The sequence below is a fragment of the Bison bison genome, unplaced genomic scaffold, assembly GCF_000754665.1.
Source record: "Bison bison bison isolate TAMUID 2011002044 unplaced genomic scaffold, Bison_UMD1.0 scf7180017864146, whole genome shotgun sequence".
In the NCBI taxonomy this organism is placed as follows: domain Eukaryota; kingdom Metazoa; phylum Chordata; class Mammalia; order Artiodactyla; family Bovidae; genus Bison; species Bison bison.
Window position 1 is genome coordinate 3,120,317 of NW_011494718.1, and position 16,607 is coordinate 3,136,923.

Genomic DNA, 16,607 nt, shown 5'->3' on the forward strand with positions numbered 1-16,607 from the left:
GTCCTGTCTCTGTGGCCCAGCCAGCTCACCTGCTGTCTGTCTGTCCCACTCGCCCCGTCAAGCAGACTCAGGCCGCTGGCCTCGGTGTCCGCGTCAGAGAGCTGACATCACCTTCAATGCTAACCTCCACGGGGACGCTCCCGAGTCCCGGGCCCTGGGCCTGCCTCGCAACAGCGGCTCCAGTTCCACATTACCCACCCACTGGGTGCTCCCGTGCCCGTCTGGCCTCCCCTCTGTTGGCAGTGATCATGGTCACACCTGTCACCTCCTTGATTCTAACTACTGGGCAGTGCTTCCCAAGGGCTGCCGTCCCAAGCACTTATCACAGTCACTCCTCTAATCCTCGAGACCCTAAGAGGTAGGAACACCATCACTACTCTCATGTTTCACATGAGGAAACTGATGTTGAGTAACTCACCCAACACTAAGGAGTAAGAGGGGCTGGATTCACATCAGCTGCAAAAAAACAAAAACAAAAAACCATGCCGCTTAACCACTAGGCAACACTGCCCTGAAATGAACAGGAACGCATCACTGGGGAAGTCCCGATTCCCCAAATTCTAGTTCCCCAGACTTCAAACCCTGGACCTATTTTTGCAAATGGCTCCTCTCCTTCAAGCACTGAGGTCCTCAGAAGTCCTGAGGTCTGTCTCCTACACTGTCCCATCCTGTACACCCACTCCTGCCAAGCCCGGCCTTGATTACATCACACCGCCCAGCAGAGGAACAGCGTCCTGGTGAGAAGAGAGCCGGCACCCATCCCTGCCACCCCCAACCCAGCCTCCAAAACACCCAGACTGGTCCTGCAGAAATGCCCTATTCACACATTCATTCGAGCACGTGCTAAACCGCCACACTGGCTCTTCATCACAGGCACTTCGCCACCTTTATGAAACTGAATTTAAAGATCCTCAATCACGACCTTCACGAAGACGGCAGCCTGCAGGTTGTTTTCCGTTTGTCATCCTGCCTCACCAGCCCCCGACCCTGCCCAGGGCAGAACCCTTCAACAGCTCTCATGATTTGCAGCAGGGTCCCCAAACGGGCCACCCACAGGCCAAATCCTCCAAAGAGACTTTTTGTTTGGGCCAGAGTGCTTTTAAAAATTTGATCCTGGAATTCCTGAGCAGGCAAGCATCCCTTCCCAGGGCCTGTGCTCACTTACTTCATTGAATCCAACTGAGATTCAGGGACTAAAATCTACACTTTGAGTCGGCCTGAAAGGCCTTGGCAAGCTGGCTGGACTCTGACTCTGCCTCCCCCACTTCCCCTCCTGATTGCGCTGCTTCTTGGTCAGACAATTCCCTCGCTGTGGCTCCCGACCGCGCTTCAGGGTCCCGTGTGCCGGGTGCCCATCTGCCCTCCCCAGGCTCTCCGAACACCCCCTGCACAAGCTCCTTACTGCTCGGGGCTTCCACAGCCCTGCAGGCTAAGCCGATGTTCCCACCTCTGAAACCCCTGTGACAATGCGCTGACCTGAGCACTTGACTACATGGAAATAGCTTGTCTTTCTCGACAGACCACAAATTTCTGGCTTGGAATGTCTGTGATTTTCTTATATGGTATCACACTCATTTACTTCAGTGAAAAATTCATGCTTTTTATAGAGTTTAAACAAAAACAGAATAGTATAAAAAAGAAAAAAAGAAATCATGCAAAATCCCACCACTGAGAAATAACCCAGTTCTCCCATTGATTATTTAGCAAACCTTATTTTTTAACATGACTTTTCAAAACCTATAGGTACATAAGGGTGGCAGGACAGATGACGGGAGTAATTTAGAAAACTAACACCATGCATTTTTGTTTTTTTCGTGATTTTATTTTATTTTTTAATTTATTTTAATTGGAGGCTAATTACTTTACCATATTGTATTGGTTTTAAATAAAAACTTAAGGCTCAATTTTATTTGAACCTAACAGAAGAAAATCAAGTAGAACCAAAGGAATGCAACTTTCAATACATGTTTCTTTTCCACGTGAGGCATTAATTCCCCAAGGATGTCTCTAAGGCTAAGAGGAAGATGGTGAAGCACATTTTGTAGGTTCTCACCCTTTCAAACTACATGCTTCAGTTTTGTACAAAATTGGCTCGCTACCAAGAAAGAGAAAATTAAAACTTACTTTACACTCATCTTTCAATCCCACCTCCTGTTTTTGCTGATTTTATTTCTATTTCTGCTTCATTAAAGTTTTAATATTTGAATTCTGTTCTGCAACCATAATTGACAACTGTTCAGCCTTAGTTCTGGATATAAAATAGGAAGAAACCTCAAAAGATCTTTAACACTGCTTCCTCGATCCTGAGTCTATCTTTATTTTTATCTTGGGTGCCTAAATTTCACTACCTTCGTTTTTCAAGCAAGGCTGCCAAGTTCATTTGCGTTTACAGATGTGTGTTTACTGCCTTTGAGCCTGAGTGCAAGCTTCCCTGGACATAACGTTCCTGTTCACATTTTCACTGTCTCAAGGAGAGAGCACTTCTGCTCTCAGATGTTAGATGCTTCTACAAAGTCAGAGGCAAACCTAGGTGTGTGTTTGATTTTTCCTGCCTTTTCTTTAAAATTTTTTATTTTTAATCAGATAACGATTGCTTTACAATACTGTATTGGTTTCTGCCATATATCAACATGAATTGGCCATAGACATATGTATATTTATTTCCCGTCTTCTCTGCACAATTCTTTAAGCTTTAAGTCCAACACCTTAACCAGGATGTGCCTACGTTTATTATCACGGATCAGCATTTCTGGTGTACAGACAGTGTCTCTGAATCTTTAAATTCGGTTTTACCATCACATTGGGAAACTTTCCTTCTATCACATCGCTGAATACTTTTCTGATCCATTGTTGGGTCACTTACTGAGACAATCGTTCTTTTACATTGGACTGTTTTTGTCTTTGTCCCCCTGGTGGCTCAGCAGTTAAAGCGTCTGCCTGGAATGCAGGAGACCCAGGTTCAATCCCTGGGTCGGGAAGATCCCCTGGAGAAGGAAATGGCACCCCACTCTAGTATTCTTGCCTGGAGAATCCCATGGAGGGAGGAGCCTGGCAGGCTACAGTCCACTGGGTCGAAAAGAGTCGGACACGACTGAGCGACTTCACTTCACTTCACTTCCCCCTATCTATTATCATCTTTTCCCTAAAATCTTCAGTCTCTTAAGATGTTTCCTCCACATTCACTCTGGTTATCTCTAAGCCTTTCCTTCGGCTCAATAAGTAATTTTCAGCCACTGCCATACACCTCTTCCAACTACATCCTCACCTATTAATTTGCCTTTAAGAGCTTGTGTTTTACTGAATTCAGTCTACTGTGTGAGGTGTTCTCAAAGTTCCCTTCATGTCTCTGGATAGGTTTTCTGGATTGGAACCTTGGTCTATTTCTGGTACTTTCTGTTCCTTTTCTTCATTTTTCCTACAGTATATCTGCAGAGTTGCAATTCTATTTTTCCCACTGTGCCTGTGCTAATACATAGACAGCTCTGTTCTGAGGTAAAGCAGGTAAATCCTCCTAAATCCCTTTCCCACCTTTATCTGGGAACTTTGGTTCCTATCAGATCCAAGGCTGGGTTCTGCTTTTTAGACACTTTGCTGTGGTCTACACGGTGGGACAGTACCCAAGCTTTGCTCTCTCTCCTGGGAGTCTATCCTGCCAGGGCCCACACACTGAAGCTAGACGGACATCCCTCTCCTGTGGGACACTGGCTTATGCTTCTAATCACCAAGACTCTGCCCTTAAAAAGGATGTTGGGTAACAGTTAGAGAGAAGATATATGTGACCTGGTTCTACTCTACCAATTTTACCCAGGAGTTAACCCATTTTGCTTAAGAACAGCTTCTCTTGCAAATAAAAGCTATCTGATGTCATCAAAAATTATTTTAGTATCTCCTATAGAATTAGAAGATAAATTTTCTGAACACATCACCTCACCAATTATCCATGTGAAGTCAAAATATATAACAATCCTCTTTGAAAAGTATGAAAAAGTATGAAATACAAATGTAGAGTTATTACACAGATATTTGCAACTTAAAGCCCTAAAACTGGGTTTTGTTCTAAAAGGCAAGAAAAAAATGGATACAGACCTCGACTGAAGGTATGTCCTGTTTCTCAGAACATCCGTCTTCTTTAGCTGCTTTGTGAATCTTCTTCTCTGAAGAAGACTTTGTGTCAACCTTTTTCAAAGTTTCACAATTGTCTACTTCATTCTTGACAGGCACTTGCTGGTTATTCCCTTGAATAAATAAAAATGATTCAATTTCTAGCTAATTATTTCCATTCACATTCCCCAAAGTTAAATTTCATTCCTACACCACACAATCTCATTTGATTTGATGAGGCTTAGACTTAAGGGCTGTTTCTGACATCCACAATGAACGCTCTAAAAATTTATCTTGTTTACAGGTGAAAATGCACTTATATCGAGTTCTCCAAACAGTCATTAAGAGAGGTCATGGGAAGAAAGAGGAGGGACACACCACTACTCACTGCAGCATTGTTTATAAAAGCGCAAAGGTAGAAACAACCCAAATTTGAGCACAGACAAATGGATGGATAAAGATAATGTGGTAAATAGCATGGAACACCATTAGCTTTAAACAGGATGATTCATCACACTACAATACGAATATAATCAGCACTGCTGAACATACAAACAAAAACGGTTAAGAAAGGGGAAAAAGGAATGAAGTTCCAGCATACGACACAACACGGGAACACTGAAGACATCATCAAGTCAAAGTGTTGGTCGCGCAGCCGTGGCTGACTCTTTGCAATCCCATGGACTGTAGCCCATGAGGCTCCTCTGTCCATGGAATTTTCCAGGCAAGAATACTAGAGTGGGTTGCCATTTCCTTCTCCAGGGGATCTTCATGACCCAGGGATCAAATCTGGGTCTCCTGCATTGCAGGCAGATTCTTCACCATCTGAGCCACCAGGGAAGACACTGTACTGAGTGAAATAAGCCAGTCACAGGACAAATACTGTGTGATCCTACTTGTCTGAGGGACCTAGAGATGTCAAATTCATGAGATAAGAAGGAGAATGGTGGCTGTGGGACTGGAGGGGACAGAGCTCAGTGGTCACTGCTTGATGGCTTTATTGGGAGGATAAAAAAGCCCTGGAAACCAATGGTTTCCAGTGACGGCTGTACAATGATGTGAATGGACTTCACGTCACTGAGCTTCATAATTTAAAATGGTAACTTTCAGCTTGTTTATTTTACCAAAGCTTTTTTCTGGCTGCATCATGTGGCTTGTGGGATCTTAGTTCCTCGACCAGGATCTAACATGCAATTTTTTTTTAAGTTGGAGGAGGAGGTAAACTCCTGGGTTATGGACGTGATTCAGACACTGATCAGTTTTATGATGGAGAAGGCAATGGCACCCCACTCCAGTACTCTTGCCTAGAAAATCCCATGGATGGAGGAGCCTGGTGGGCTGCAGTCCATAGGGTCGCTAGGAGTCGGACACAACTGAGCGACTTCACTTTCACTTTTCAGTTTCATGCACTGCAGAAGGAGATGGCGACCCACTCCAGTGTTCTTGCCTGGAGAATCCCAGGGACAGAGGAGCCTAGTGGGCTGCCGTCTATGGGGTCGCACAGAGTCGGACATGACTGAAGTGACTTGGCAGCAGCAGCAGCAGTTTTATGATCAGAAGTAAGTCTCTTAAACTGTCTGAGCTACAGTTTTCTTAAATATGAAATGAAACACACCTTATCCACCTGCCCTGAGTGACTGTTAAAAAGGTGCAACCAGAAAAGACAAAAATATTAAGGGTCATCACGGACAGACACACGAACGACGGGAGGACAGGGTGTCTTCCTGCAGGAGATGCCCTTCTGCCAGGGGAACAGCACCCTCGGGTGAGAACTGGGCTCGAGCCACTCACGAGGCAAGGTCGGCATCAGCAGGAAAGTGAAGTCGCTCAGTCGTGTCCAACTCTTTGCGACCCCATGGACTACAGCCTACCAGGCTCCTCCGCCCATGGGATTTTCCAGGCAAGAATACTGGAGTGGGTTGCTATTTCCTTCTCCAGGAGATCTTCCCAACTCAGGGATCAAACCCGCCATCTGAAAATGTGATCTCTCCGTTGTTCTTCCAAGTAACTTCATTCCTAAGTGTGTTTCTTCTTCTATCCTTGACTTCAAAATAAGGTAAATCAACCTCAGCCCCATGATAACTGGCCTCAAGACACTAATATGAGTCAGAAAGGATTTCATACCTTCCCCTTTCTTCTTTAAGGAAGAGTCCCTCATAACACCCTGGCCACCTGGGGAAGTGTAGATGCCTGCCTGCAAACACACCGCAGCCGAGCAGGCTACAGGCTGTCATCTGCTCGCTGAGGGGCCCGGGGCAGCACGAGGCCCTCAACACAGACAAGGAGAGCAGTCAAATGCCCTCCAGATTCTGCAACCTTGAAGCTGCACATCAAGCTGACTCAAGGCAAGAGGCACCCACTGTATCAGTAACACTTACAAGGTAAGTGCTCTTTTATTTTGTTAATGGAAAATTATGTAAATATTATGTAGCTATAAACATGCGGGGAACATGAAATCCTCTGCAACACAGATCAGGTGTGAGACACCCACCGGTGAAATATCCAGCACCTGTGGGACAACCCAGAGGGATGGGATGGGGAGGTAGGTGGGAGGCGGGGTTCAGGATTGGGGGACACATGTATACCCGTGGCTGATTCACGTTGATGTGTGGAAAAAACTACCACGATACTGTAAAGTAACTAGCCTCGAATTAGAATTAATTTAAAAAAAATATCTAGCACCACGAAGGAGTTGAGAAAGAGCCAAGAGCAAGGGAGACAGGATTGAAACAGAAAATAATGTCACAAAGACATCACTTTGGGTTCCTGAAGCCATCCATGTGACCAGAATACAGTTATTCTCTAAAAATGTGCCATGAATTTCCTAGAACCTTAATTCACGAGAAAATTATTTTCCTCAAGTTTTCTTCAGGCCAAGAACAGTACTAAAAGTATCAGACATCAAAGTTTCTTAGAAAGGATCCAAACTTAATATCTAACACTAAACCACCCCTTAAAAGGGATAAAGCACAGACTCAGAAAATTGCTAATACCTACTGTGGGGGTTAAGAATCAGGCGGGTTAAGTCACTTCAGTTGTGTCTGACTCTTTGTGACCCTTTGGAGTGTATCAGGACCAATAATAAAACGAATTCAAATTTGGTCTTCCAGAAACTCTAACATGGCAATACTCAAGAATTCAGAAATAACCGTGAGCATATACTTGGCTCTAAAAATGGAGCCACCCCCGGGCATGCTACTGAGTGTGCGGGCTCACGGGCTCACACGCTCTTCTGCCACAGCAGGAATGTCTGAGCCACAGAGATAAAGAACAAAAGAAGATAAAAAGGAAGATAAAAAATAAAAAACAATCGAAGAATAGAAACAAGGAATGGGCCAGAATCCTGCTCAGAGTTTTGAAGCTATGAAGAACATAGCTTCAGTCTCGTGAGCTGAACCCAGCCCCCCAGGAGCCTCTTGGGAACGGAGGTACCACTCTGCTGAAACCAGTCAGCATCTGGGCCGTGTTCTCGCCGTTCCTCCCAGAGTGCCCAGACGTTCTTAGAAACACGCCTAGTGACAAGACAGCCTTTGGGAAGAGCGTCTGGGGAGGCGGCCTGTTTGCCGAGAGCACCAAAAGTGGGGTCCTGAGCCCGGTGGGACTCTGGAGTGCCTGAGCGTTGCGCCTTCTCACTCTGAGGCAGTGCTTTTTCTGAGCTGTATCAAATCTAGTTGTATGCTGTATTTTGAGTAAACCACTAGATTTTCATTTCTAGTTCTTGGTATCTGTAAGTATTTAAATAAATGAAATTATTTTTTTTAATTTCTGAAAATACTGGTATTTCAGAAATTTTGTAAGTATCTGTCCAATTCATTAAAGACTTCCAAGCACTGTTAATTTCAAGGCTTTAGGGTATTAAATTTAAAAGTTCATTATCCCTTACATTATTACAAGCAGAGACAACAAAAAATTTGCCAAATATTCCTCTTTCATCATGCTGAGGCCAGGAGTGATTGGTCCCCAGGTTTAAATCTACATTATTTTGATCATATAATGAAAAAATAATAGTTACAAACATTTGAAAAGAGATATATTTCAAAAGATCACTTATTTACACTACACATAAAGCCCTGCTCCTGTCAGACTGTCAAGAGACTCTGGACCATATAACACACACTTCGAGGGTGTCACTGTTTCACAGCTGTTTGACAGGTTGATGGCCGTAGACAAGTGTGTCAAACAGAGCCCTGAGGAATCTGTCGGCAGACTGCACGTCTATCACGAATTTTAATTTATTATTTACTACAGGCCTCTCAGAAGGAAGCAGAAGAAAGAGCATGAAAGGGATGACACATTTTCTGTTACTCAGAAAACACTGTTTCTCCAGAATAATGGTGAGCATGTAGCCATTCACACACAGCTCAGAAGACTATTCTCATACAGCAGGCTACGCTCAGAAAAAGCACTGCCTCAGAGTGAGAAGGCACAGCGCTCAGGCGCTCCGGAGTCCCACCGGGCTCAGGACCCCACTTTCGGTGCTCTCGGCAAACAGGCCGCCTCCCCAGACCCTCTTCCCAAAGGCCGTCTTGTCACTAGGCGTGTTTCTAAGAACGTCTGGGCGCTTTGGGAGGAGAACACGGCCCGGATGCTGACTGGTTTCAGCGGAGTGGTACCTCCACTCCCAAGAGGCTCCTGGGGGGCTGAGTTCAGCTCACAAGACTGAAGCTATGTTCTTCAGATTCTAGAAAGGATCTTAAGACGGAAACACAAAGTGAAATCCTTTTCAAGACAGAAAAAAAACTGATGCTCCCAAGTTGGAAGTGAAAACTCAGAAGGGTCTAACACTTCTGGTTTTCTCATTCTTGAGTATTCTTTATACATGACGACTCCCCGCCTGTCACCATCTGCCAGCTTATCACAATGCCATCCTTTAATATCTGACAAGAGAACCCTGAACCCTCAGGATTACCATAAACCCCAATCCTATCTTTAAACTACACTTTTCCTGCCCTAGATTTCTCAGTCCGTTCTTACTTTTAAAATTCTCAATTCTTTAAAATGCTTAAATCACAAATTAATGGTGGGCCATTTGTTTCCTTATTAACCTCTTTGATATTTTCCTACAATAGTGATGTAAAGAGAAGACAGAACCAAATACATGTCAGTGAATGGGTTTCCCTGTGAGGAGCCTCTTGCTGACAGATTAATTCTGGGGAGAAATACAGGCCTGTGAATTAGCACCTTTGAATTTGCTGATACGAACATGGTGAAAAGTCACAGATCTTTGATCAACCCTGCTCTGATCTGACCCACAATCACCCCGACACTGCTTAACAGGCTGACAAGTCAGCCAAAGAACAGTTTCTAAAAAATTCTTGAAGTGAGAGATTTGTTTCCATTTAAAGCATCCTAAACATACCAGTCATTTGCACAGGGCAGGAAGGTTTGGGGACGGCGGGGAGTAACCATCTACAATCTATAAGGATACAAAAGCAAATTCTATGTTTGTGGGCTCCTCTATTTAATTTATTCACTCTTCCTGAGTGCTATTAGATATTACATGGTCATCTAGGCTCTATACAGGAACTGAACAGCAAGAAGTAGACAAGGATCCAGGAGCATGGACCTGAATCCTCTGACCCTCCTGGCAATTTCTCATTTGAAGGTCCACACCCTTCAAAGTGCTCTGACGCAGCAGAAGGTCCATCCATCCACCTGCAAGACCAAGCCCTTGCACACAGCAGGCACATTTACACAGACGTCCGACAGATGCAACGGACCACAGAAGACGCACTTGTGGAGCGACAATTCCTTCAAACAAGTCTGATTTTAAGTTTGTGTAAAGTCAGTCTATGTCAAATACTGTTCTCAGGCCTATGTGACGCATGAAATGAGAAATACTCAGCTAGACTCACTCCAAAATTTCACCCTTTTCACAAGAGTTTTGTAGTCTGAGCTGCAGAGAACATCTGGGACAGAAAGGGAAGAACAGGCACCCACAGCCCCACCATCGGCACCCTCATACAAGCAACGCTGTGCCTTGATGAAGATGTGGTTGAGCGCGTCATTCGAGGGCACCCTCGCATGCCGGGAGAGGCCACGGGGACAGGAGTCCTCAAGCAGACACTGCTGCACGGAGCCAATGCCAGCAGGGCGGACAAGGGGCACCAGGAATGATCCAAGTGGCCCAAACCATGTCCTCCTCAGAGCACCCCGGCTTCCTTTCAAATTAGAAATGTCCTTTGAGGGAACATTTAAAATTCAGCTTGGAGTTTTTGTCCCCGTTAAATGCATAAAGCTCGTCAGCATCACCCAATATATGACTTCCTCTATAATATCAAGGAGTGAAAAATATGAAGTTATTTATATTCTGCTGTTTCAAGTAAGATCAGAGGTAACAAATTCTTTAAGATTAAAAAGTGTCAAAAATCCGACTGCTGAAGGGAACAGAAATGTGCTTATTAAAATGGTCAAGATGGATACACAAAAACAAGCACACAAGTAGAGAAGAACCAGGGATGAGCAGCATGCTATGGGGGCAGCTGTTAAGCCCAGGAAGTTGGCAAGTTTCATTCTATCAGAAGCATAGGTTGATTGATCTTTGAAACAGTCTGAAAGGCCAAGATAAAAGATACTTAGGAATAGGTGTCCTACAATAAAACATGATATCTGCATCATCCCAACGAATGTACTAGAAAAGTAAACTTAACCGCAAAGCTCTAAAAACTTGGTGTCCCACCCTACACTTTCCATCGAGCAAAGTATTTCAATATTTACACCTGCGCCAATAAAACTTAAGGCACGAACTAAAAATTCAACAGCCACAATTCGAACTGAAGTCATAGGGGGAAACGAACTGCACCAAGAACGCACTGGAGACAGACAGAGAGAAGAACCACCGAGGAGGAGGAGGAAAAGATTACCGTTATTTTTCCTGGAAATGTCTGGCAAGTCTGACTGGCACTGAGGTGAACTTCTCGGCAAATGATTTTCAGGTAGTTTCTTGGGGGTCTTCATGGGACAGACCTCTCGCTCCTTGAGCTCAGCTACGCTTTCTGAAACCTGAAAGTCCGTTTCCTTAGGAAACACACACGTCTGTGCTCCCTCCTTCACGTGGCACTCGGAAGAAGGGCTACTGGCAGCAACTGCGCTTTTCAGGGTGTTTTCGTCTTTACCCAGGAAGCTCCTGGGGAGCGCTAAGCTCTTCTGCAGGTTGGCGCTCAGGCCCCCGGCGCACCTGAGGCCCACCCAGGCCTCGCCCACCCCTGCAGGGCACCCGCCCGCCTTGGCCGGGGCTGGCCTGTCCTCCGAGGGGGCGCCGGCGCTGCTCGCCACGGCCACGCCGCCTCTGTGCCGCCCGTAGTACACTGAGCACTTGTGCTTCTTCTGGGAATGGCCGCAGGTGGCCGGGCTCCTCTTCGTCGCATTCTGGGTCCTGCTCTGCGGGCTGCTGACTGGAAGGCAGCTCTTCCCTCGGCCTTTGTCGGAGGGGGCGTAGGCATCGAGAAAGTTCTTGCAGTTGCTTCTGAATTTAAGAAGAAAAACATTTAACATGAAGGCAAGCTGAACAAACCTCTCCTCTCCAACTGCAGGAGAAAGACGGCGCAGTCAGTATGGTGGGGGCGGGGTGTACTAAGGGCTTCTCACCTTTCATTCAAGCTCCACAAGGTACAAACAGAGCCCTTACATGAAGTCTAGCATATCCCAGAAGGGACGGCTTAGCTGCCACACAAGGACTTGAGGAGAACTGTACAGACTCTAAAGGTATATCACCTTAGCATAAAATCAGAAGTAATATCAAAAGTGAGACCTGCCACCATCTCCCCCACCCCACGACAAGAACCCTTACTTGTGAGAATGAGCGCTGATTACATCCACTGGACCAGCGCTTTGCTGCGAAGAGGAGCTGGCGTTTTGTCTCTGTCTCGTTTTCATGAACTCCATCAGAATGTACTGTGCTTGCTGGAAGGCTATTAAAATCACACCCAGCAGGGACAGACTGAGGACAAAAGCAACACGTTCATTCCTGCCTGGTTCTGAGTAGCATTAAAAAGACAAGCTCTACAAGAAGGGAATGAGTGGTGGGAGACGTCTAAAGAGACACTACTCAGATTCTATAAGACGTACGACATTAAAATTTCTGATGTCTCACAATTTCAAGAAGCAAAATTTCTAAACAGGTGAATAGTTATCATTCTGACATTTCAATTCAATTTTTATAGATTTTTCCAGGATAAAAATCACATCCGAAAGACTCATTCTAGTCTTGTAATCTCAAACTGCCATTGCCCTAAGCTAATAACACCATATACCATAGGTGATGTGCATATATCTTAAACGTTATACACAACATCTATATCTTCCCCGGGACTGCCAATGAACATACTTGGAGTGCAACTGTCTGTTACACTCTCAGATCCTCGAGCTCTCCTACACTTAGTTCTCTGTTCTCTTAAAGCTCACCGGGAACCACTTCGCCTACTTCATGACTGTCAGGGTTCTCAAAGCAACGTAATCCACTCAATCCCTATGCTTCGATTCTGCCAGGCCACATACATTCCCTGCAGCTCGGCTGGATGGCGTCTCCCTTGGTGAGGAGGCGCAGTGGAGCAGGGGTGGCCTACCTAACGAAGAAGACAGTGAGCCTCCAAAACGACTCCTCCCAGCTGGGTCCCGGGACCACGTCTGCACACAGCGGCAGCAGGTGATGAGGCAGGGTCACGTTGAGAGTGAAGCGGAACTCCAGGTCTGCCGCTGTGACCAGAGTCAGCTCGCGGATGACCCAGGAAGACGTGAAGTCCGGAGTAAACCTGACGACAAGAGGCATCGTTATGAACTTCTGATGGTTTTCACTTTAGGCACAAAACAATCCTAATGACAGCAGAATTTTTACCTCTACAAGACAACTGTTTACATGAAAACAACTTAAGACAATCTTACCAGTGACAAAGCTTTTCCCCACAGTATAGTGAATGCACCCCCGAACTGAAGTCGAAACCCAGTGCTTACACGATGCTGATGTCGCGGGACGTGTTGGGACCCAAGGAAAACTGATGACAGTCCAGCACTTCGAATCCATAACCTTGGCAGTTATACCCATTAATTTTCAGAGATGTCACAGTTATAGGAAGTGGTCCAATATTCTCAACCTTAAAGTTCTTCGTAATTGATAAAATTTGCTTGCTGTCTTTCAGTTCTAGGGAGGATGAAAATGGAGATTTTAGTACAGATGAACTGCAAAATTTATTTTCAAATAATTTACTGAATCATTTACAGAATTAACAAAGCATGATCTACATGACTAAAATGCAGAAAAATTCAATATAACCTCAAAGCATGATTCCTAACTAATTTCTAGAACAGTTCTAGATGCTGCTATATTACCAAGATATGATAAAAATACTTAACTCATTAAGATTTTTCTTAAGTTAAGTGACCTGCCTAGGTACCAAAAGTAACCAAAACCTCTTCTTTGTTCTTTTACTTATTAAAGGTGAAGGTAGAAGATTTCATTCTTCTCAGAAGCCTCCTAGTTTGGATTTACCAAGAGCTAACAGGCACCCAGGATCCTTTCAAACCCAACAGGGCCAGTCAGGAAGGTGTGTGCGCTTCTGTGTAAACACACCACAGACATGAGAAATATGGTTAAAACTCTCATTACGTGAAGGGCAGGAAGCAGCAAAATCTTTGTAAATAAGTGAGAGCACATTTCATACTGGGCATTTAAAAAGGGAGGAAGTATCAGTTTGTAAAATATTCCTATATATCCATAATCTACAATCTATTCCATATTAGGACTAACATTTTATCTGGTTCCACAGTTTTTATATTCTTCCTTAATTCTAGCTTTTAAGGTCAACTCTAAACTATTCAATGAGTAAGTGAAGGAATGATTTAAAGAACACTGATGAAGATTTTGAATGCAAAATGGCTAATCTTTTCAGACAGTGCTCATTTGGCACAGTTTTCTTATAAAAAAAATCCAATCAGGCATTAAAATAGTTCTACAAGTTATCCAAAGGTTTCACCAGTTTTCTCCATGGGAAATATACTGTTACTCTAAAATGCTTTCAGTGTGTCCTAAAATTAAAAATAGTAGTAGGAAAACAAGACAGAATTTATCAAAAACATTTTATATCTACAGTTTGACTTTTGTCTCAGTTCCTGAGGAAGTTCTTAAAACTAATTTAAGTACTTTAGAAGCATTTAAATACATGCAAAATTTAGAAATTTCTAATGGAACACTTAAATAAATTTCTAAATCTGCATAGCCTGATATAGTTGCCACTGGACACACATGGCCACTTTAAATAGACTTGAACACTGAGTTTCTCAGTCACACGAGCTCTGTTTTAAGCGCCCATCACCCACGTGTGGCACGTGGTTGCCGCACTGGACGGCACAAACGCAGAGCATCTCCATCACTGCAGAACGTGCGCGGTGCTACTGGGCAGCTCTCCCTTAAGCCCCTCTCCACTGACATCTGGTGTGAGTTTCCATGATTAGGTAACAGATAACAAAATTAACAGTTTCATAAGACTGGTCTTATATTTTAACACTATTGGGAACTTAACATTATACTCCCCCCAACTACCATCTATTATTTAAGTTGGGTTACACATTTAAACTGTTGTTTCCTAACCAAGTGGTACCAGACTACATATGCTCAAATGCCTGCCTGATTGAATTACTTGCATCTGTACAACGAATTACTGTAAACTGTTAAAGACTCTGATAACCACCTCTTGCCCTTGGCTTCAGCACCCAGCCCCCCTGCCCGAGCGCCCTTGGCTTCAGCACCCAGCCCCCCTGCCCGAGCGCCCTTGGCTTCAGCACCCAGCCCCCCACCTGAGCACCCTTGGCTTCAGCACCCAGCCCCCGGCCCAAGCGCCGTGCACAGACGACGCACAGACTCACGTCGCCGGCAGTCCATCAGCGTGGACTCGGGCACCTTAAACCGCAGTGAGCCCCCGGTGCCAGGCAGTCTTCCACCCACTTTCAGTAGCTCTCTCGCCCCAAATCCTTCCACACCAATCATGTCGATAACAGTCAAGTTATTCCTACAGAGACAGCAGACACAAACAAAAAGGCAACGCAACAGAGTTACAGCATACAATGCCCTTGAATTTAAATATTCCTCATTAGCCAAAAAGCATTTCTAAAGTTTTGGGGAAAAATCAACTTAAATAGTATGGCATCTCCAGCCATCTCGGAGCAGAGAAGCTGCTAAACGCACCAGAGTCAAGGCAAGCCAATTGGGCAAAAACGAGCAAATGACCGTGATCACTCTCCAATTTCCACCCAAGAATGGAAACCCGCATTTTTCTAACCAGGCACCAGGACGGTGATCAGACATCCAAGTGACAAAGGTGAGTAAACTGGGAGCCACAGAAAAATACTAATAAATGTAGACAAATTGATAAAACTGTTTACAGGGTGAATTAAGAAGTTTCCACAGGAATTGTTGACTATAAGCAATTCTTCCTTAGGGGTATTTCTAGAAATGAAATGCCACCCTATATTTTGAACCAAAGATTTAAAATAGCAGCCCTCAAATAGCAAGAATGTACTCAAGTTCTTATTAATCAAACAGTAATTCAGATTAGCTTTTGCCTTTTCATTAACGGAAATCATAATTCTGAGGATGGAGAAGTGGTAATGATGTTTAAATGATGCACTGAAAGGCAGTTATCATTAATGTAAACGGTAGAAGCAGACAGAGAATTCATTCCTAGTTACACAGAACACACTGAGATAGCTTTCCATCTGCATCTAAAGGACTACAGCCTTTACTGAACCATTTAAAAGCCTTTAAGTGATGTTAGATGATTGATATTGTTTACAGAAAAATACTGTGTCTCTCAATACAGAAACTACCAAGAATAAATTAGCGACTATAAAAAGCCGAGACTTTCAAGTCTGGGATAGCTGAAGCTGGGATAAGGTAAAGTTTAACTCTAGACTTCCCATGACCTTAGTTCATCAACAGAGAGTGAGTTTAAAGTGAAGCACCTGTCAGCAGAGCACTAACATGCTTATTAGAACATTAGCTACCGGTTCTACTCAGCATTAGTTGAGTGAAAGCCAAAGTCGCTCAGTCGTGTCCAACTCCTTGCAACCCCATGGACTGTACGGTCCATGGAATTCTCCAGGCCAGAATACTGGAGTGGGTAGCCTTTCCCTTCTCCAGGGGATCTTCCCAACCCAGAGATCAACCCATGTCTTCCGCATTGCAGGCAGATTCTTTACCAGCTGAGCCACAAGGGAAGCCCAAGAACACCAGAGTGGGTAGCCTATCCCTTCTTCAGCGGATCTTTCCGTCCCAGGAATCGAACTGGGGACTTGCGTTGCAGGCGAATTCTTTACCAACTGAGCTATCAGGGGAGCCCTAAGCATCAGGTAAAATGCTTAACGAAACAGACTCTTTTAAGAACTTTATTTTAGTGTACTTTCTTTTTAGTAGCATTCACTTGCAGAAGAATAAACTCATATAGTACATCAAAGAAAGTCAAGAATAAGAAAGTTTTTGCCAGCTGTTCTGAAACTAGAGATTAAAAAAAAAAAAA

General features: G+C 44.3%; 1 protein-coding gene across 1 annotated transcript in view; it reads right to left on the bottom strand.

Moving 5' to 3' along the window:
• KIAA0922 (KIAA0922 ortholog) overlaps positions 1–16,607 on the bottom strand; it is a 174,153-nt gene that overhangs the window by 22,292 nt on the left and 135,254 nt on the right. Inside the window, exons 20-25 of the mRNA XM_010840798.1 lie at positions 14,959–15,101; positions 13,051–13,237; positions 12,666–12,851; positions 11,891–12,040; positions 10,965–11,566; positions 4,087–4,235 (exon numbers count right to left, since the gene is read on the bottom strand). Of these exons, the coding sequence (XP_010839100.1) occupies positions 4,087–4,235; positions 10,965–11,566; positions 11,891–12,040; positions 12,666–12,851; positions 13,051–13,237; positions 14,959–15,101 (1,417 nt within the window). The remainder of the gene's footprint in view (positions 1–4,086; positions 4,236–10,964; positions 11,567–11,890; positions 12,041–12,665; positions 12,852–13,050; positions 13,238–14,958; positions 15,102–16,607) is intronic.